The sequence below is a fragment of the Zingiber officinale genome, chromosome 7A (genome assembly GCF_018446385.1).
Source record: "Zingiber officinale cultivar Zhangliang chromosome 7A, Zo_v1.1, whole genome shotgun sequence".
NCBI classification, from domain to species: domain Eukaryota; kingdom Viridiplantae; phylum Streptophyta; class Magnoliopsida; order Zingiberales; family Zingiberaceae; genus Zingiber; species Zingiber officinale.
The window spans coordinates 15,354,987-15,376,571 of record NC_055998.1 but is presented as its reverse complement, the minus strand read 5'-3'; the positions used below and the strand labels follow the sequence as shown (position 1 = coordinate 15,376,571).

General features: G+C 38.5%; 1 protein-coding gene, 1 long non-coding RNA gene, 1 other non-coding gene and 1 pseudogene across 3 annotated transcripts; all 4 read left to right on the top strand.

The window, feature by feature from the left end:
• The first annotated feature begins 4,243 nt into the window (after positions 1-4,243).
• On the top strand, positions 4,244-6,858 carry LOC121999230 (annotated as a pseudogene).
• Positions 6,859-6,914: 56 nt separating this feature from the next.
• Positions 6,915-7,176, top strand: LOC121999937. Its single transcript, XR_006116847.1, has 2 exons — positions 6,915-7,039; positions 7,114-7,176. It is a non-coding gene; the product is annotated as an uncharacterized LOC121999937 (long non-coding RNA).
• Positions 7,177-13,526: 6,350 nt separating this feature from the next.
• LOC122003139 lies at positions 13,527-13,632 on the top strand. The gene has a single exon (XR_006117810.1). It is a non-coding gene; the product is annotated as a small nucleolar RNA R71 (small nucleolar RNA).
• A 6,615-nt stretch (positions 13,633-20,247) lies between these two features.
• On the top strand, positions 20,248-21,533 carry LOC122001026 (NAC domain-containing protein 48-like). The gene is made up of 2 exons (XM_042555580.1): positions 20,248-20,779; positions 20,861-21,533. The coding sequence occupies exons 1-2, from the start codon at positions 20,342-20,344 to the stop codon at positions 21,212-21,214; spliced, it is 792 nt and encodes a 263-aa protein (XP_042411514.1). The 5' UTR covers positions 20,248-20,341; the 3' UTR covers positions 21,215-21,533.
• The last annotated feature ends 52 nt before the right edge of the window (positions 21,534-21,585 follow it).

Genomic DNA, 21,585 nt, shown 5'->3' with positions numbered 1-21,585 from the left:
CTTTTGTTTTGTCTCTTGGAGGCCGACGACATCAAGCATTGCTTTCTCTTGGTTGTCGGTTGCTTGAAGGAGAAGACGGAGAGAAGGAAGCTCTCTTGTCTAGCATCCCTTGGAGGTTAGTTGGTGGTCGAATCTTGGAAGCAAAGGAAGAAGCTTGGGTGGATTTCATCTTGGAAGATCATCGCCCACACGACATCCAAGAGAAGGAAAGGAATACAGTAGAAGATCAAGAGGTCTATAAGCTATAAAATGTATAACTAGTTATTAGTTTCCGCATCATAACTAGTTCATCTTTTGTATAGATCTTGAAAAACCAAACACAAGAGGTTATCGGTTTTAGGTTATCATTTTGTTATCGATTTTATTTTTTGATTTCATGTTTCTATATTATGTTTTTATTGAGGTCTCTGTAGTTAAACCTAGTTTACTGTAAGAAGTTAAATATCCGATTTCTTTGAAAGGCTTTGTCTAGGAAGTGGTGGATGATCTTATACCCAAGAAGGCCTAGTGTCTCGTCATGTTTAACCTAGAAGTCAATCTTTGAAATAGATATTTGATTGACTTCTGTAATATGGTTTAACTTAGGAAGATCACATCAGTTAAACTTGGAGTAAAAATATTAAGTATCGTTTCCAATCCAAGTTTAACTTCTGAAGGATAATTTGGATTAATAATGTTAAGCATTTTTGTAATCCAAATTTAACTTAGTAGAGCACATGGGTAGCTAGGATAGTTCTATGCTTGTACAAAATTTTTGTACAGGGGAACTAGAACGGTATTCCGAGTAGCAACCAACAATGAAAAGAATTCCATAGAGTTCTATAGACTTTTTTGCAAGACTTTTATAGACATTTGTAAATTTCATGGAAACTTGTGGATTCAAGAGGGTGTATTCAATCTTGGAAAAGCATAGGCGGTCATGGTCTCGCACGATATTTATTTTCAAACAAAACCTAAAATACCTAATTAAATTTATTTTTTAATAAAATGATAAATATCATACTTGTCCATAAAAAACTTTTTCAACTTTTTATACTTTTATCTTATTTTGGCTAAAAATAAAAAGAAGATAACGACTCACTTTAAAAAAAACTTTAATAATATAATTCTAAATCAAACAATCTTATAATAATTTTAAATATTTTTATTTATAATTTTGATCCAAATTAACCTGAAATGTTGGTCAAGCCTTTAATTTGGCCCAACTTTTAATAAAATGTTAAATTGATAAATTTGATTAGTAATAAAATTAATAATCATATTATTAATTTGATTAGTAATAATATTATTAAAATTAATAAATATAAATATATAAAATTTATTTAAGAATTTTTAAATTTCAATAAATTTTATAGAATATTTTTAGGTCAAATTTCATTAGACTTTATTAAATTATTTATTAATTAAGTTGAGAATTAATTTGATTTATTAATATATATTTTATATTAAGACCTACTGTCTCAAGTTTCTCTTCCCTCTATGCACAACACCGTCATCCAAATCGACTTTGACTTCGACCTGCTCGCAAGTAGTCGACGAAAGCATCATCGACCGCCTTAAATAATTTTTCTATTTATTTTCCTCCTTTCTGGCGCACCGTAGGCTTCACCGGATGACACTCATTGTTTCCCATCACGAGCAACCGGAGAAAAAAAACTCCGCCTGCAACCCACTGTCGTGAGTCTTCGCCAGAGAAAAGGCTCTAAACGGTTGTTGTTCCATTCCAGTCGTTCTGATCCATTCTTTTGCCATTATAACGTCGGAGAACGACATTTCAGAGGACTCTCAACTTCGCATGAAATGCATGCTGAGAGGTTGATGCAGGCCGCCGAGAGGTTGAACAAGGACAATGCCTTTAAGATCAAAGAAATAATCAAAATCGAGGAGCAGGAAGAGAAAGGACTTATTTGTAAAAAAGTAAAGTGATTTGAAGTCTATAGAAATCTCAAGGATGAGGAGAAGACTTTTTTTTAATTTTTAAAATTGTACCAAGTGTTTTGGAGAGCTCTTATTAGTTAAAATTTATATCCAAGGATGTCTAAAAGAATCCATGAAAATCTATTGAAACTTTGGATACCATAAGATTTTTATAGAGTTTTAAAAAGTCAAGTTAGAATACCATATAACTTTTAAAACTCTATAAAAATTTAATTTGGATACCATTAGATTTCTATAAAGTTTATAAAAGTCTAAATTGAATACACCTAGACTTTTAAAATCCACAAAAGTCATTCAAAGTAATTAAAAGTCCAACACTGAATATACCCCCCTGAGTATCCAGTTCTTTTGACCTACTTGAATTTTTTTCTTGCCAACATTCCCGTTAGACTTCCCTTACCTAACCTCCCGTTAGGACTAGTCATCCGGTAGACTTCTCACTCTTGCCGAACTTCTAGTTAGTGTGGTACAGTTGGCATCAATAGTCAAACATGAGTTTTAATGAATGATAAATGGATTAAAGTTAGGTATTGTGTGATCTAACCTTTCTACCAAGTGTGCAGGACTTGATTAGTTTGACACCAGGCTGAAATCCAGCTAGGTCTAGAGGACCTGATAATTGGTGTAGAAGTCCAAATAGGTCAAAAAGTGACCCGATATCTGGCGGGAAGTCCGGTTGGGTTCGCGGGACCTAACAGTTGGTCGAAATCCAGTTGGCTCTGCAGACCTAACAACTGACGGGAAGACCTAGTGGACCAAGGTAGAGTCAAGCGATTCTGTAGGGTAACTAAGGTAAGTCACTGGAGGAGAGTGTTTTAGTGAGGATGAGTCCCAAATAGGGACTTTAGACGCGGGTCTAATTTGGAAACCTAAATTAAGACCGTGACTAGATCATGATCTTATAAAGACAGAGTCTAATTAATAATATTATTTTATTATTGTGTTAACGTTGTTTTAAAGGTTACACTTTATTTTTGGACTAACATATTTTTACAGGAGTTAAAAAAGAAAATTCAACCTTGATGAACAGTGCTCAAGGCACCTCTTGGTCGATAGGAAGTGCCCTAGACAGTGGTGCGAAGGCGCCTTGGATAGTGGCGCGAAGGTGCCTCTTGTGTAAGTGGAGGCGCCTCGGATGCTAGTCGAAGACTCCACGGGGGTATGGTGCAAAGGCGCCTCACATGCCTCTGGAGGTGACTTAAGCTTGGCGCTGGAGGAGCCTTGAAAGAGCTTTGAAGGCACCCTCCAGAGGATAAAAATAGAAGGTTATCGCGATTGAAGTTTTTTGGGATCAAATTTGCACTTGGAGGCACCCTGGATGAGGCTTAGAGGCGCCCTAATTAGCCTATAAAAGAAGGGTTTGACCAAGTATTCTACACAACTAAATTACAACTCATATACACAATCTTTCGACATTCCGGCTGCTTCGACTTTATACTACTGCTATGCTATGACGCTGATGTGTTCGACTATTGCTGAGAAATTATCCAACATCGAGCTCAATCTGATCTTCTTCAAAGTGTTGGGTAACGAAGTTTTTTTTCACTACAAGAAAAACCTCATTTAACAACACTCAAACGACAACGGTTTTATACCAAATCGTTGTCTTTTTGTCTTTTAACAACGGTTTTAACAAAAACCGTTGTCTTTTAGTAATTTTTTTGGCCTATGACAACGGTTTTTAAAAACCGTTGTCTATTTATATTTTTTTGGGGCTACGACAACGGTTTTTAAAGGCTACGACAACAATTTTTTAAAACTGTTGTCTATGTGCACTTCTTTCGCCGCTTTTTCCCCCTTCGCCATTTTTTGCCGCGACGTTTTTTTTTTCCCTCTCCCCGAAATTTTTTGCCTCCATATTCCATCCCTTTACCTTCTCGATCCAAGCCCCTTCTCCTTTCCTCTCCAAGCCCTAAACTCGTCGCCCCTTCTTTGCCCCGCCTCCTCCCTTCTGCCGTCCGCTTCCACCGCTCCGTTTCCACTACACCTCTGATTGCACACTCGTAGGTCCTCCCTCTTCACCTCTTCCGCCTCTGCCCCTGCCGTCACAACCACCATCTCCGTCAGAGACAATCTTCCTGACGCCAACCTCTCCTACTTCGGCTCTGATGGGGAGCTCCAGACCGTCACCATCTCTGATCTCACCAAGAGCAAGAAAGCCATCTTCTTCACCGTCCCGAGGCCTTTACGCCGACGTGAAACTAGTGCTCGTACTCGTGATTCACTTTCTTCCTGATATATTTGGTTCCCCTGCTTCTATTTAAGCCTCCAGCTAGCGCGAATTACTCCACTCAGCTGTTCAATTATGGCTTTTTCTTCGTTTTCTTCTAATGGTTTGGCGTTTCTGCTGCTGCTTGCAATGGCTCTGGTGGATTCAGCTCGGGGCTGTGTTTTCTACGCCGGAGGAAAAGATGGATGGGTGCTGCATCCCTCGGAGAGCTACGGGCATTGGGCCGAGAGAAATCGGTTTCAAGTCAATGACTCCATTGGTTTGTGACTTTGTGATCTTTTGTTTAGTTTTTGTAGTTGAATTTTGAGTTATGGAGTGATTCTGTTTTTTTTTTTTTTTTTTTTTTTTTTGCAGTTTTTAAGTACAAGAAGGGGGAGGACTCTGTTTTGGTGGTGGCGGAGCAAGACTTTGATTCGTGCGACGTGAGCAACCCGATCCGGAAGCTCGATGGTGGTGACTCCCGGTTTGTGTTCGAGCGGTCGGGGCCGTTTTTCTTCGTCAGCGGAGCGCCGGGGAGGTGCGAGCGCGGGCAGAAGCTGGCAGTGGTGGTGATGGCCGTGCGACGACCACGCTGGCCGCCCGCCGGTCCTGCCTCCGACCCCTGCTTCTTCGCCACCTCGATGGGCACCTCAGTATCCGCCTCTGCTTCCTCCGTCGGCGACTTTGCCGCCTGAAAGTTCCGACGCCTCCGCCGACCCTGCCAACTCCAACCGGAGGGACCTCAGTCCCCGTGCCGGCTCCTTCCGACCACGCAGTGACCGGCACCACCGGTATCACCTCCGCGAAGTCCGTTCTTAGAACATTGATGATAATTATCGGAATTGTGTTTCTTGTTTGATTTTTTTTTTCCTTTTACCCTTTGTTGATTGGTTGTTATATAATAAAATGGTTTTTTAATATATATATATATATATATATATATATATATATATGAATTTTATTTGTAGTTTATACGAGAAAACAAATTCGAATTGTGATCAACCCCTTATATGAATTAATCTAAATTATATATTTTAAATCTAAATTATGGTTATGCTAGTTCCATGTGTTAAACCTCTTTATACTAGTGCTCGTACTCATGATTCACTTTCTTCCTGATATATCTTAATATTGTATATTTCTAGTATAGCATGGCAGTAAGGAAGTATTTATATTGCATTTTGATTTTTTTTGGTTGGTTAAATGATGTAGTCCAGTTTTTCTTTCTAAGTCTAAGATTTTATTTCTGTTTCTTTTTTTTTTTAAAAGTCTTGGACCAATTGTCTTCTGTATTATATAGAGCCTAGTGGACTTGCAACAAATCAATCAAGCAAAGAAGAGGTTGATTCCTGCTCGATATTTGTTGGCAATGTGAGTTTTTCTAGTTCTCTGTTGTCTAATTGTTGCTACTGGTTTACTGTGGGCATCACATGATATTTGCATATAATTTGATATTGTTGTCTTCTATATCTTGGATTGTTTCTTAGTGGACCCTTGAGCCTTATTTATCCATAATTCTATGGACTAATCAAATTAGTTAAATTCACAATGTTTATTTTTCAGGTTATTGAATATTTTTCCTATATCTACAAATGTTGTCTTAGGGACCTCTATTTAGATACACTACTTCAAACTGTAATGATGTTGTTGTGGATGTTAGATTCTGGTTTTATTTGGCATATTAATGCTTTGATTTACTTTCCCTCTTTTTCTTTTTTGATGCCGTATTACTTGGATGTGGTACATGCAAAGAGTGCCTACTATAATGTTCAAGTTCTCAAAACTGTGTTTGTGCTCATTAGAAGTTTGATAATTTGTAGTAACATTGTTATGGTTTGGCTGAATTTAAGTGGTTCAATGATTAAAATTTGGTATTATTGTCCTTGTACCAGACATCTTCAATTCGTCTTTATAGTAGATCCATACAAAAGTTATGTCCTATAAGATTGTACAGAGTAACATTGAACTCCAGTTACCGTTAGCTTGTACTTAAAAAATTACCAAAGAAAAAAAAGGGAAAAAGATTATTTAAAACAAAGAATTATTTGAAATATATATATATATGCCCAAGTTACTGAGGATTCTCGACTTGCACCTTATTAGAATTTTGTAATATATAGTCTATGCTAAGGCTATCTTTTTTGTTTGATACTTGTTCCGAATTGGATAGGGTTGTTGTCTTCTATTAGAGAATTTTGGTTTCTTATTCTTAGCATCAACAGTCACACTGTAAGTATTTGTCAATGATTGTTATGTTTTATACATATAGAATTCTTCTAAAACCTCTAACAGCAAGTGATTTAGTAGCAATATCTTGAGTTGGGAAGTGATATTCATGTTGATATTTCTATTAAATTGAAGGTTGATTATGCTTGCACCCCTGAAGAGGTTCAACAGTATTTTTAGTCATTTGGTATTGTTAACAGAGTCACCATTCTCACTGACAGAAACGGTCAGCCAAAGGGTTTTGCTTATGTCGAATTCTTGGAAGTTGAGGCAGTCCAAGAAGCCTTTTGGTTGCATGAGTCTAAGCTTCATGGTCGTCCAATCAAGGTTTGTCTATTTAATCTCAAGTATTTTTCTTACCAGCACACTTTTAAATTCTTATTAACAGCAACGTTGGTTTTTCTAACAACAAGATGAATGCTTTGTTTCAGGTTGCCGCCAAACGAACCAACGTTCCAAGGCTGAAGCAGTTCCGTCCTCTGTGACATAATCCCTACCCGATGTATTCATATAGCAGGCCTCACATGCCATCCTAATGTCGGGTTTGTGGACAAAGAAGCAGTCGCAGTTACCAGTGTGTCTCGGAAGGCAACTTTCTACAATAGACCAAGCTCTACGGACTTCATAAATGTCCATGACATTTTTCTTGAATGTGATCATGATTCAGTAAGCTTCCAGAAGATAATATAGTGTTGTTTGATCAAAGATTTTGATGCATTACTTTTACTGCCTTTGTTTAGATCATATACCTTGGGAAGTCTGTTGAACCAACAATATATGATCTTTTGGGTGATCAAGAGGTTTGTAATCTGGACTTTTCTGAAAACTTTGTAATATCTTCTTTCTGCTATGCTTCTTGGTTATTTTGGAATCTTTCTGCCATAATTTTGCACTGCAAGGTTGAAATCTGCTTGTTGAAAAATGGAAAACCATCATGGACGAAGAAGAAGTTTCTTTGCTCCAAAGTCAGGTCTGTCTTCATTGCTGTCACATACAATTCATGCAGAAGTGTGAATTAATTTTTTTTTGTATTATGGTTTATATAATTTTCCTGTTCATGTTGGGTTAGGTTATATTTTTCTTTGCCAACCATTTTTTGGACCTCAGAGATATATTGTATATTTTCTATAACAATCTTGCCAAAAGATAAGGGTCCTGGTATAATGAAGCTTGATGTCAATTGGTATTTAGCCAATAAATTAAAAATGTCATTAGATTCAATTTACTTTAAATTTATGCTTGTGTATGGTTGACTCTGATGAGATTTAGCAAATTGATGACTTTTTAAATATCTTTGATATCCATATAATAGCAGTTTAACAATTATATTGCTTGTTTTGGGTGGTACAACAACTTATTGATGTATATTGCCTTGATGCATCCTTACTATCTTGATTATATTTGGTTTGTCAGGTTGTTGCGTCTTAAGACTGGCTCGAGGTGACAAAATATGCTGGATTGGTCTGTGCTTAGGCCCGTCAAGAATTAATTCAAGATATGTTTAAAGTCTGGCAAGATTCTCAACAAGGAACTCTTACTGGTGGCATGATAAAGTATGAAATACAATCTAAAATCAGTTTTAAATAGAATGTTGGTTTTCTTTTCCAATTTACCTGCCTAAGTAGAACATCTGCCATGCAATATCTAGGGAGCTACTTTTTTCCTTCAAAAAGGCTACTAGATAAAAGCCTCAACGGATTATATTCTGTAGGTATGAATCTTTGGAAAACTTTAAAAAAAAACTTGATTGTTTAGATTAATATAGCAAGTTTTACATTCAAGGATGGAGTGAGTGAGGGTCAATTCTATCAAGTTCTACTATATGAACTAAATGCGATCAGAAAAGTAAATTTTCTAAGAATTTATACTACGATTCTTGTTTCAGTGTTTTTGTACTCAACATTCCATTTGTATTTCATGCTTGTGCCTCTCTAGAACCAAACTATCAGCCTCCAATGACTTTTGTAGTGGTCCAAAAACGTCATCACACTATACTGTTTACTAACAATCACGGTGACCACTAATTTGTTGATAAGAGTGGAAACATATTGCCTAGTCAGTTTAGTTGATAGATGGATGCATCATTTTCAAGATAATTCTATTTTGTATATATTTTTTAAACCTTGTTTTCTCAATGAAGCTTTCCATCCTTGAAATTCCAGGTACTGTTGTTGATTCTAAGATAGGCCATCCAACTGAATTGGACTTCTACTTGTGCAGCCATGCAAGCATTCAAATAACTCATCTCACAACTAATACCTTTTATATGATGTACTTATTCAGGTAACTGTTGTAAAAACATATGTGTGTTTATTATTTTTTCATAACAAGTTTTTTCATACATATAATAGTGTATTTCTTTTAATATCAATACGTTGTTGATCTCCTAGTGCCTTATCAAAGGGGTAGAAAGATTGGACTTTTTGATGGAGCTGGTATGGAGAAGACTAGATTTATTATGGAACTAATGATCAATAATATTGGAAAAAGTTGGCATGAAAGAATCAGCAAGCTGGAAAGAGGATTCCAATGAAATCTTACAAGTTGAAGATTGTGATGGGATTTGAGTTGACAATAATTAAGTGCAATCCTACATGACATAAACCACCATCACAAGTTTCTAGTCTTTTGGCTATTGTTCATTAGTTGCAAATGGAGTTTATTTGTTTATTTGTATTGGGATAAATTTTATTTGAATATGAGATATGTTTTTTCTTTTGTGATTGTAATTCTTGTATAAGTAACATTTTGAATGATATTGATGTGGGGAATATTCTTTCTTGATTATGATTCTTTATTATATATTTAAATTGAAATATGATATATTGGTATTAAAAGATAATAATTCAAAAGACAACAGTTTAAAATTGTTATTGTTGTCTATCACACTCAAAGACAACGATTAAAAACCGTTGTCGTAGCCCCAAAACCGATTATAATTGCAGTAAAAATGTTCTAAATAACAATGGTTTTAAACCGTTGTCTTTTCATTCAAAGACAACGGTTTAAAACCGTTGCAAAACCGTTGTCTTTTCATTCAAAGACAACGGTTTAAAACCGTTGTCGTAGCCCCCCACTTTTAACAACACTGCCAATTACAACGGTTTTAAAGGGTCTACGACAACGGTTTTTAACCGTTGTAATATTTTTGTTGTAGTGTTTATACTTAATTACAGCATAAAGGAAAGTGTAACTTGTTACACTTGTCTTTGTTTTTTTATTGTACTTGATTCCCTCTTCTGACAGTTCTGGAAGAGGATTATAGTGGATTACTCATCGATATGGTTCAAGGGATCGTGGGTCTTGGAGTAGGAGTTGCCGAAGGCTTCGGACCAAGTAATCGATCGAGTTCTTATTCTTTTTTGTTTCTATTTCAATCTTTTCCATAGCGTACTCATTTTATAAAATCAAAAAAGAAAAGCTTTTTAAAACTACGTGATTCACCCCTTTTCACGTGTGTAACGGTCCTACAGTTAGGACTTCCCTTTGCCTAACCTCAGTTAGGACTTTCCGTTGCTTAACCTCCTGTTAAGACTTTCTCAGTCAAGTATCCGGTCCTCCCTTGCCTATTTGATTTCTCTCTCACATATTATCAAACATCGAAACTCAAGCTCGAGTTAATCTGAGCTTAATCAATTTGGTCAACCTTGACCTAAGGATGATTACACTAACAATTTCTTCCCTTTTATATTTGACAATATGGTTAAGTTAGGCTAATCTATTAGCGCAACATCCATCTTCATTACATGCCAAAGCATGAATGAGGGGTTCTTAACTTAAATCCTATATTTTTCTCCTTTGACACATATCAAAATCTTCTCATAAAATTTATCTAACCATGACAATGAAACTTCCCTACCTTTCATTATTTCCAAATGCTTAACTTTGAGCATACATCCATCATCATTTCTTATCCAAATTTATCTTTAAGGTGAACTCCTTCTCAAAGCATGCTCCAACTTCTATCATTGCACCAACAATGATTTGAAGTTCCTAAATTTTTAGGAAATCTTAAAATTGAAAACATAAGATTAAAAATTCAACCTTAAATCTAAATCTCCTCCTTAACTCCAAATTAGTCTCATTTAACTATTCTGTTCTCATTTTTACCAAGAAAATTACCCTTAAATACTTGTCCAAGCATTTCATAGGATTTCGAAGAGTTAAATAACCTAAATGTGGCTTAATCAACTGAAATAAACTCATTTCAGTTGAAATCAGTAGTCACCAATCGATTGGTATTAGCCTCCTGTGTCAATCAATTGGCGTGAGCTGTCAATTGATTACAGCACGTACCAATCAATTAGCAAAAATGCCCAATCGATTGGTATTATTGATTTATACCCGAATTTAAAAATTCATAAATAATTCTATGATTTTTTTAAAAATATGAAATTTCATGTAGAGATTATTTATGTCATGTATTATTATTATTAGAGAAAAATAGTTTTCTATGAAGATATATCTCATTTTCAAAGAATGATACAAAATTAGAAATCATTAAAAATTTCAATGTTTCACTATAACTTTGTATCTAACTAATCATTGTGATTCCTATCAACAAATAGACTTTATCATTGTTTTCCACAATAATTTTGAAATCATTTTAGGCTAAATGATCTTTGAGCTAAATGCGCATTAGTTGCATATTTGTTTTCCCCATGATTGAACTTCACCTAATCAATATGTTTTAATGCAACCAAAACTTAAATAGATGCACTAAATCAACATCTTGAGCTTTGTTTATTCTCCTAACATCTCACCTGTATATAATATATCTCAATAACATATAAATCAACTCTATGATCCTTGTGAGATGTAAAAAGTTATTTTCTCTAAACTAAGGGATCATGCATCGTTATCTAGACACTTGAATTGATTATCCTACCTAAGATGTCAATTTATGTCATTGTTTTTAATTGCAAGAAATTAGGAGTTTATACATGTAAATGAATATAACATACATCAAATGAGCATTTTTCAAAAGTAAAACTATTATAGCTTAATGATGCATGTATGACATGACATGTAATATTTTTCATAACAATATAAATATAAAATATGATGTCATGACATGTGAGAGAGTATACAAAATATGACAATTTTGGCACAAAGAACATATCTAGATTTGCTATCAATGTTTCAATAACTAATAATTATGCCAAAAGAGGCATAAGTTGCCTTTATCTCTTTAGAAAATGCTAAAATCTCAACTTGACATTTCTTTGAATTCTATCATATTTGTGCCAATTTGACCAAGCACAATACTTCAAAATTTTTAATTGGCGCATTTTTACTCTTCAAGAGTAAAAATCAACTTCTCATTTTAAAGGTGTGACAATACCTTAAAAAATTTCTAAAGTGTCAATTGAATTATGGTTGGGTTTGTTGGACCATGATAGACGAGAGGGAGGGGGGGTGAATCCGTTAAAAATCTTTTCTTTATCGTAAAACTGAATCAGAGTAAGCAGCATAATAAGATAGCAAAGGAAATACACAAGAGACATAGCTGGTTACTTGATTTGGAGCTTGTGTCGACTCCTACTCCAAGACCCATAATCCTTAATCGCACTGTTGGGTAATTCACCAAAATTCTTATTTCCGTAACCCCCAGAAAGAAGTAATTCAGACAATGAATATTACAAGGAGTTATGCAAGTTAAAAGTAAATGTACCGACAATTAAGATATAAGATGAAGATTGTTGGAGCTCTTTGGTGTCGTAGCTTGAACATAGAGTTGAAGTGTAGAACAATAGCAGCACAAACAAAGAGGAAGAAAATTAGAATGTTGCATATAAGTTATCTTGCTGGTTTGGAGCTCGAGATGTACTTTTATAAGCAACGTTTGGTCGATCAAAAAAGCCTTCGGTCGATGGATTCTTTGAGTCAATCGATCTCCCTATCAATCGACTGATCACACAACCTTTCTTCTTTGCCAAGATCTGATCTTCGTGTCATTAATGCATTTATTGTTTGGTTGACTGAAAGAACTGATCGGTCGACCAATCATTGGAAATTTCTTCTTCATTGAGATATGATCTTCTTCGTCATCAATGTCATTAATGTTCGATCGACTGATCACCTTGATTGGTCGATTGATCCCTGTGTTTTTCAACTTTATTGAGATTGAATTTTCCACTGTGTTTACTAAATTAGGTTCGGTCAATCGATCCTTGCATTCGGTCGATCGATCCGTCTGACTTCCAAGTTTACTCAACGTGATCTGAACCTAGTCACATCAGCTAGGTTCGATTGACTGAAACTCCTATTCAGTCGACTGATCCCTTCAGATTCTGTAAAACAGAGTTAGTTCCACAGTATAAAATGTATTCTTATAATACAAAGTTAGCACAGTAGTATAATGCTGCATGAGTAAAATAGTAAGACATGTCTTTGATCTAAACTTGTAAACCTCCTAGTTTCTTCAATTGGATCAGCGACCTAGGGTTCATTCCTTTCTGGGATACAACCTCCCCATCGCTCCACTCCAGTTGCTTACCTCAACTTACCTGCCAAATATCGAGTACTCCAGACCTATTTGGACTTAACTATTTAACATCAAATCGACTGCTAGGACTTCCACTTGATTCGATATTGGGTCCTCTAGACTTATCGAATCCACCTACCAGATCTTAGGTCCTATTTGTTAGAGTGTATACTAAAAGCCTAGCTTTTGTAAACATTTATTTTGAAATAAAGAATCACATTGGTCAAAAATGTCTACATTTATATACTAAGTGTAGTTGTTCAATTAATTTATATTGTAGATAACATGGTGTGTGGTGTCACACACGGAAGATCATGTTATCAGTTCTTTATAAATTATAAACAGTAACTCACGACTAAGATGGATAGGAACAAACCATTGGAATAGTCGTAGTGTAATTTGGTATTAGTTTATCTTAACTATAAAATTACACTAGTACACTCTGAGTGTATTGAGCAGGACCATTTAAGGTAAGTTCTTTTTGTGTTGACTTAATAAAAGAACAAGACCTTAGTTATTATGGAAGTGTGTGCTCTTATTCCTAATATAATAACAAGCACATATATTTAATATTCATTTCTTTAGCCTCCAGCTGAAAAATCCAATAAAGATTTATCTAAGAAAGAAATTCCCATGAAGAATATATGCAATTGTAGCCACCTTTCTAGACCATGATGAGGGCACTGCCTTAATAAACTTTTAAATCTCTCCCATGCTTCAAATAGCGATTCTCCATCTGCCTGAGCAAAACTTGTAATGCACTTCCTCATATACATTGTTTTGCTTGGAGGGAAAAAGTGATTTAGAAATTACTACTCCAATTGTTCCCAATTTCTGATGCTTTGAGGATGGAGAGAATAAAACCAAGTCTTCTCCCTATCCTTGATACTGAAAGGAAATGTCATTAACCGAATGGCATCCGTTGAGACACCCTCACAGCTCATCGTATCACAAAGCTCCAAGAATGTCTCAAGGTGCATATATGGGCTTTCTGATACTTCTCCATCAAATTTGTGATCTTGTATCATGGTGATTAAATTTGGATCTAGTTGAAAACTTTTTGTTTCAATATGAGATTGTACAATCGGAGATAAAAATCTTACAAAGATGGATGCGGCAAATTCTCTTAAGGGTCTGCTTGACATGTTAGTGCTCATAGTGTCTAAAAAAATTATGAGAAAACATAGAAATGTAGAATTAAAAACAAAAAAGAAAATGCAGTAATGAAAGATAAAGAATGAAAGAAATAAAGATTAAAATAATTGTCTAGATAAACTCGAATGTAAACTAACTAGATTTAAAACACTCAATCCCCAAAATTTATAAAGTCAATCCCACGAGGATTGAAGTTCAAATGCTAGTTAGTTCTATACTTCGAATTTAGGTAGACAAAATCAATAGATGTTTATTTTGAGATTTTTGAACTAAAATGTGAAAGTAAAGAAAGTAAATTGAGGAAGTCCTTAGTTCAGAAGATATTCTAAATCGAAAGTTTTATTGTAATGGTGGATGTTGTGCTACGAATTGGTCTGTTCCTAATCCTCTGCTTGTATGTTTGCAGGATAGTCTAAACATCTACTGAATTCCATCCCATGACGGTGTATCGGAGTGCTTCCCCTGCCAGTAACCAGGTATGTCATCAAGTGAAGAAGTAACTTAGAGAGTCCGAATTTTCAGTAGAGTACCTCCTGTCATAAGATCTCCCCGGGTATACGTCTTTAGATTACATAGGTCACTTGCGTAGCATATAATTAGGGGAAGCCCATTAGGTCAAGTGATAGACTTATGCATACATAGAATCGTCCTCCCTTAGGAGGTTGTGTTCCATATAGAATGATTGTTACCTTAGATACTCAACTTCAAACAAATATTCTAAGGTTATGCCGAGTTATATCGGAACACACACTCAAAAGAAATGACGATTTATGCATCTGATCAACGAAATTTAGGTTCACGCACAGTCCTGATATAGACACACAACAATGTATCTAATTCAGAATTAAGATCTATGCATACATAAATGCAATCTAGATAGACAAATTCATGATTATAAGGGAATGTTTCTATAAAAGCATTTCATCAAACAGAACAAATGCATACAAGCGTCATCAAACTAGGTCATTGGAAATTCTATAGAGTCTACATCATCCACACATTATAATTACATCCTGTTGGGGATCGGTCGGCCGGCTTGAAGGAGGGTTGGATAGACGGCACCCCCAAATACTCACTTCTTTCTACAACGTTAGTGCGCAAGCGAAAATGCAAACAAAGCAAGTAGAAAGCAAAATCCTAAAGGAAAGAATACAAACCAAGCTACACGATCATTTACGTGGTTCGGAGATAAGGCTCCTACTCCACGGCTGTCCATAAGGTGGACGATCCCTATCCATCGGTGGATTACTCCCCGGAAGACCTCCAGCTAGCTCACTTAGCTCATTGTGGGTGGAGAAATCTCACCACAACTCTTACCAAGGAATCTTGAGAAGCTAGGGCACTGGTAGACTACTAATAGGGGTTAACCACCTCTATTTCGTCAACCTCAACCAAGCTTCCAAGGCATGGTTATATAGGCCACGGGTTGGAAAACCCCGCCTACCAGTCGACTGCTAAAACATGCAGTCGACTACCCTCTGTGGAAATTCGACCGTTACATCCCAACGGCTCGATTCCACACTAACCGAGCGAACAGAGACATTCTGTTCGCTGCCAGTCGACTGCACCAGTCGACTGCTACAGTACTGCTACAGTAGCGCTACAGTAAAACCCTAAAACTAGGATTTTACTCCGAGTACAATCTCTCATGCACTCGTACCCTCACCCTTATGACTCATTTGACGCTTCATTTGCAGCTTTGACCTCTTGCCTTCAAGCCTACTTCCTTTGGCTCTCGTCCCTCGGATGCACTCAAGCCCGCGGCTAGTCCCCAATGTTATCCTTCGCGTATGCCTCGAAGTCGCTTCCCTCGACCCTTGTCCTCGCTGCCTTGTCCACGGTCCCTCGGATGCTCCATCCTTCACCGGACCCGAAGTCATCAACCTGAGTCACATGTGTATCCTGCAAACCTGCACAACTCAAATACACATATCAAATACAAGGGTGAACCTAACTTAAACTCTTTGCCCAAACACCAAAACACATGATCCCGCGGACCATTGGGATTACTCCAACACATCCTACGTCCTAGAACAGATTAAATCTACTACATAATAGCTAGAAATGCAATCCAAAGACTCATAATAACAGAAATCCAAGAGAAGAAAGAAAAAATTTTATCCTTTGATGTCAAGTGAAGTATTTGGATGCAGATCTTAGTGTGCCGACGAGGATGGAGCAGCAGAACGACCTCAGATCGCCCAATCGACACCTCCAAATGTAAGGATTTGACCTAGATGGTCTCTTCCTTTCCACCAAACTTCCTCCTCTTTTGGAGGAGATCAAGTGCCCCTCTTATAGAGGTGTGGTATGGGGTGGCCATGCCTCTAGGCACGACCTAGACATGACTCCAGCATCTGGTCGTGCCATTTGGCACGGTCAGAGCCAATCAATCTCGACCACTAGTGTTTGGCTGTGCCAAATGGCACGACCACTTCCCTACTGTTGGCTTCTTGGTTGTGCCATAAGGCACGACCATAGCTAGTTTAGCTCTATCCACACAGCCAAGTCGTGTGATTTGACACGACCAAAGCAGAGCAACTCTGCTTTACCTCTTCTTGGTCGTGCCAATTGGCACAACCAACTCTTTAGAATTGCACTTTGAAGTTCATGGTCATGCCTCAAGGTACGACCAAGTCCAATTTGGCTCTTGAAAATGGCATGGAAAGCTTTTGGTTGTGCTCTGGGACACGACTTCTTCCTCTTCTTGTATTATTTCTTCTCTCTGGCAGTGCCATTTGGCATGACCATGTCTTCTTTACTTCCTTGGTCGTGCCTTTGCACGCGGCCACCATCTAAATCTTCTTCTGGCCATGTCTCAAGGCATGGTCAGGCCCAGTTTGGTTCTAAAATGATATAGGACTCCAATCCTTGCTTCATTTGATCTTCATTTGTGTCTTTAGCATTCTTTTACGCTCCAAATTGCTCCTGAAAGTTAAAACAAGCAATCGAGCATATCTTTGAACGCAAAGTAGTAATTATACTGAAATATGATAGAAAAGGATGCAAAAGCATAGATCATAACCAAATGAATACAAAAAGATGTACGTTAAATGATATAAAATAACATATATAATCTACGCACATGAGGGACCCCTTTCATATCTCTTAATATCCCTTTGGGAGATAATGCCGCTAACAACGAGGCATGATCAGTAGGCGGATCGTACGACGGAAGCTTCTACTGTCTCATCAAGGATTTGCATGCCCTGTTAAGGTATGATGTAAAAGACACTTTCCTGACATGTCCTTTCATAGGACTGTTAGGGAAGTGTGCCCGCACCTTGAGGCGTGTGCACGTCGCCTACAGAGATGTATATAAAGGGGGGTTCATGCACCAACGGAGATACGCATTATTCACTATTAACGCCTGTGCTTATCGTTGCTCCGCTTTCTTTAATTTTTTCCAGTGACTAACTTGAGCGTCGGAGGGCCAACACTGGGGATCCCTTCCCTAGCTCGGCATTAATGTTTCTTGTGTTGCAGAGTGGAGCAAAGTCTACACCTGGTCAACCCAGAAGCCACATTCCCAACTAGCCTTCTTCACGATTTTCGAACAAAATCACTTCGATTTTACTTAGTATCCACCTCCTTGAGGTGACTAATCCAAGGGTCAACTCTTCACTCATAGCTTCACTATGAAAACCTCATTTCTAGAGGTAGAGAAGCCTTGTACAATCTCAAACAGGAGAATATAATGAGAGAATACAATAAGAAATACAAACAAGATTACAAATAAAATTGAAAACGACTTTACAAGAATGAACCTTGCTTTACTTGCTCTTTCCTTGCTTTGGTTAGCCTCATGATGCTTGGAAACTGTAGCAACACTTATCGCTAAAACCTCAAGAACCAACATTTTGTTCTCTTCACGAAACCCCCTTTTCTAGGGTTTATCTCAGGCTGGAAAATGTCTCCCAATTGATTGGTCTTACCCACAATCAATTGTGACATCAGATCGACCATTAAAAACCTACAGAATAAATCTTTTTCGCCCATCTAATAGATGGGTAAGTCATATTAATCGCTTAACAGCTTCTAATCAATTGACCCAATCGATTAGAAACTTTCTATTCTCAGTTGATTGCTCCAATCAATTGTGAGGCCTAAATCGATTGCCCCAATCGATTTCATTGTCTTTTGTGTTCATGCGAAAAATCAGCCAATCAATTGACACCTCTTAATCGATTAGGCTAATTGATTCAGAAGTCTACTGTACTTCGCGAATTAAGTTCCCAATCGATTAGGGCATTAGGCTAATCGATTGAGCTTATCAATTGCCCAACTCTAAACCTTGAACCCGAGTTTAGGGTTTCTTTACTCAATTCTAAAGTCATCCGTGACTTGTTAGGATAATCTTGACCTGTTAGGGCTTCTTTACCCAGTGTCCAGTCCTTTTTGACCTACTTGAATTTTCTCTTGCCAACTTTCCGTTGGACTTCCGATCACAAGTGTTTGGTCAACTTTTGATTCATTTGGACTTTCTCACCAAGTATCCGGTACTCCTTGACATACTTGGATTTTCCTTTGTCAACCTTTCTGTTGGATTTTCCTTATCTAACCTCCAGTTAAGACTAGTCACTCGGTAGACTTCTCACATCTGCCTAACCTCTAGTTAGAACTTTCCCTTGCCTAATCTTAGTTAGGACTTACCGTTACCTAACCTCCTGTTTGAATTTTCTCAGTTAAATATTCAGTCATCCCTTAACCTACTTAACTTCTTTCTCATACATTATTGGATATCGAAATTCAAGCTCGAGTCAATTTGAACTTAGTCAATTTGATCAATCTTGACTTACAACAATTGCACCAATAATAATATGTGATTAAAAGAGACGTGTAGCCGACTTAAGTCTGGATGGGTTAAGCCCCAAAAAGTTAACGGATGTTACTGGACTCAATGCTCGAGCTTCAGAAAATAAAGGCAGTTGGTGCTCGGACTCGGAAAACAGATTCAAAATTGGGAGGTGCTTGGGAATCAAATCCAGAGTGGCACAGTGCTTGACCTTAGAGTTCAGCGTGGGTTCGGAGCCAAGTGACACTTGTCAAACGTTAATAGTAATAAAGCATTATCAAGAGAGGAGATCACTGTAGATAAACGGAAAAAAAATATTAACTCCACGTTGATTTGAAAAATATACATATATAACACAGATACAGAGAACCCAAGAAACGCTCCCTCGTTGAGACGTACTCGACTACGCGATAATCTAAATTCTTCCGTATCAATTACGAAATTTGTGACCATTTTAACAGATCTCTAGAAGAACATGCACGTGCGAATTTAAGTATTTTTTAAGTCCCTCTTTGGCTCTTTATTGAATGCTAGACAGTTTCGTTAAATGAGTTTTAAAACAGTACACACGCCATTGGCTACTTAACTAACCGTGCAAACCGAGCCTAGTAATAAATTAGTCGGCCGTCACTTGAAGAAGAAGATGATCGAATCGTACTCGCTTGAATTCGTCATACACACGTCATCCATGACATCCACTACGCGTTGCATGCGTCATGCATGACTCAAACTCACAGAAATAAAACAACCCTTTCGATACGTTTGACCGATAACGAACCTTATCGAGCTAGTAAAACAACCCTTTCGTTACATTTGACCGATAACAAGCTAATGGAGCAAAGTGGACTCTTCTCGGGAACGAAACTTGAAAAAGGAATATTCCCTAAATGTTCCGATGTGTGACGTGGCGAACAGGCGACCTCATTAGATCTACGTCCTCGTGAAGTCATTCCGTAAATATCCACCCGCTCGCGTCTGTTCGGTTGCTTTTACTTTTGACTACCCAACGTGCCTAATTTTGACCAATAATTTAGCACGTTTTGACCAATAATTTAGCATGCCGCGCCCAGAGGCCTCGCCACGTTTCGGGATTGTTGACCGCCAGCTGCGGAATCTAAAGCTGTGCTGTGCCGCGCCGCCTGTTTCCGCTAATATCTGTCGTTGCACGAGCGGCGCTCGCGCGGAACAAGACCGAGAATATGCGCCCATCCAAAGATGTTTACGTAAGCCGTGACAGCAGCTATGTCCTCTTTGCGCTTTTGGCCGTCCACGTTTCGCGGATCTGATGCCGGATATCCAACACGACATCGTCGTCGGTCAACGAGTGGATTCTCGTCGCCATGCGCACGCGTGCGGCTTTGGATGACCCCCTAACCGACGTCCACGTGGCGAGTTGGACGTCTAGCGACTCTGGTTGATTTCAGCTCCTCTGCTTTAAAAAGCAGAGGAGGCCGAGGAGGAAACTCGACGACGACGACGACGACGGAGAGGAAGAAGCAGAAGAAGAAGAAGAAAGTGAGAGAGAAGGAGAATGAACGGTGCAGATCTATCGCTACCACCTGGATTCCGGTTCCATCCCACGGACGAGGAGTTGGTGACGCACTACCTCTGCCGGCGATGCGCCGGGCTGCCCATCGCTGTTCCCATCATAGCGGAGTTAGACCTCTATAAGTTTGACCCGTGGCAGCTTCCGGGAATGGCGAGGTACGGGGAGAAGGAGTGGTACTTCTTCTCGCCGCGGGATCGGAAATATCCGAACGGGTCGCGGCCGAACCGGGCTGCCGGATCGGGATACTGGAAGGCGACGGGGGCTGACAAACCGGTGGGGCCGCGGCCGGTGGCGATCAAGAAGGCGCTAGTGTTCTACACCGGGAAGGCGCCCAAGGGAGTGAAGACGGATTGGATCATGCACGAGTACCGCCTCGCTAACGTTGACCGCTCAGCCCCCAAGAAGAAGCACTCCCTTCGGGTTCGTATATTTACCTAAATTTAAGATTTTGATCAAATTCGGCTACAAAATGATCTCATCTGAGTGCGTTTAATTGTACAGTTGGACGATTGGGTGCTTTGCCGTATCTACCACAAGAAAGGGGAGGCAATCCCGGGACGGAGGAGCTCGGCCGCGGTGGCGGAACCGAAGCAAGAGGCTCCGGCGGCGGAGGCGGCGACCGACTTTATGTATCTGGACGACGCGACGGAGTCGCTGCCGCGGTTGGTGGGGGAGTGCTCTAGCGTATCGGAGCATGCGGCGGAGTGGAAGTGCGAGCGGGAGGTGCAGAGTCTGCCACGGTGGGGCGAGACGGAGTGGGAGAAAGCACTCGGCTTCGGAGCTAATTACGAGTATGGGAATCCCCTGCTGCTCCAAGAAGACGACATTTTCTCGTACTTGAGGAATCCCTTCTAATTCATCTGGAAATGCAACGCGTGCTGTCGGCCGGCGTACCCCTGCAGCGGCGGAGGCCATCGGAGTTGGATGGCAGATGGAGGTCCGGCGGACGTGATGAAACCATTGACGTCGAGATCATAGGAAGATTGGACATAAACCGTACGTGGAAACGGGTTTGGGGTGGCTGAGATAAGAAATTAGGGCCTTGCAAAACAGTTTTTGTTGACGCACTGAACATTTATTTGACCGTCACTGGTCATTGCCTTTTGGTTTAAAAATTAAATGTAATGAAAGAAGTTTGCCAATAAATTGTTTTATTTTTGGTCTACAAAATAAATTGCTGCCTATTTTCTGGCATAAGAAAGACGTGGCTTTGTAGATGAGGGAAT

Excerpts from the sequence above, each read along its gene's own strand:
- LOC122001026 (XM_042555580.1), top strand. The coding sequence starts at position 20,342 with ATGAACGGTGCAGATCTATCGCTACCACCTGGATTCCGGTTCCATCCC. Across the intron at positions 20,780-20,860 it reads AGAAGAAGCACTCCCTTCGG|TTGGACGATTGGGTGCTTTG; the intron begins GTTCGTATATTT and ends TTAATTGTACAG.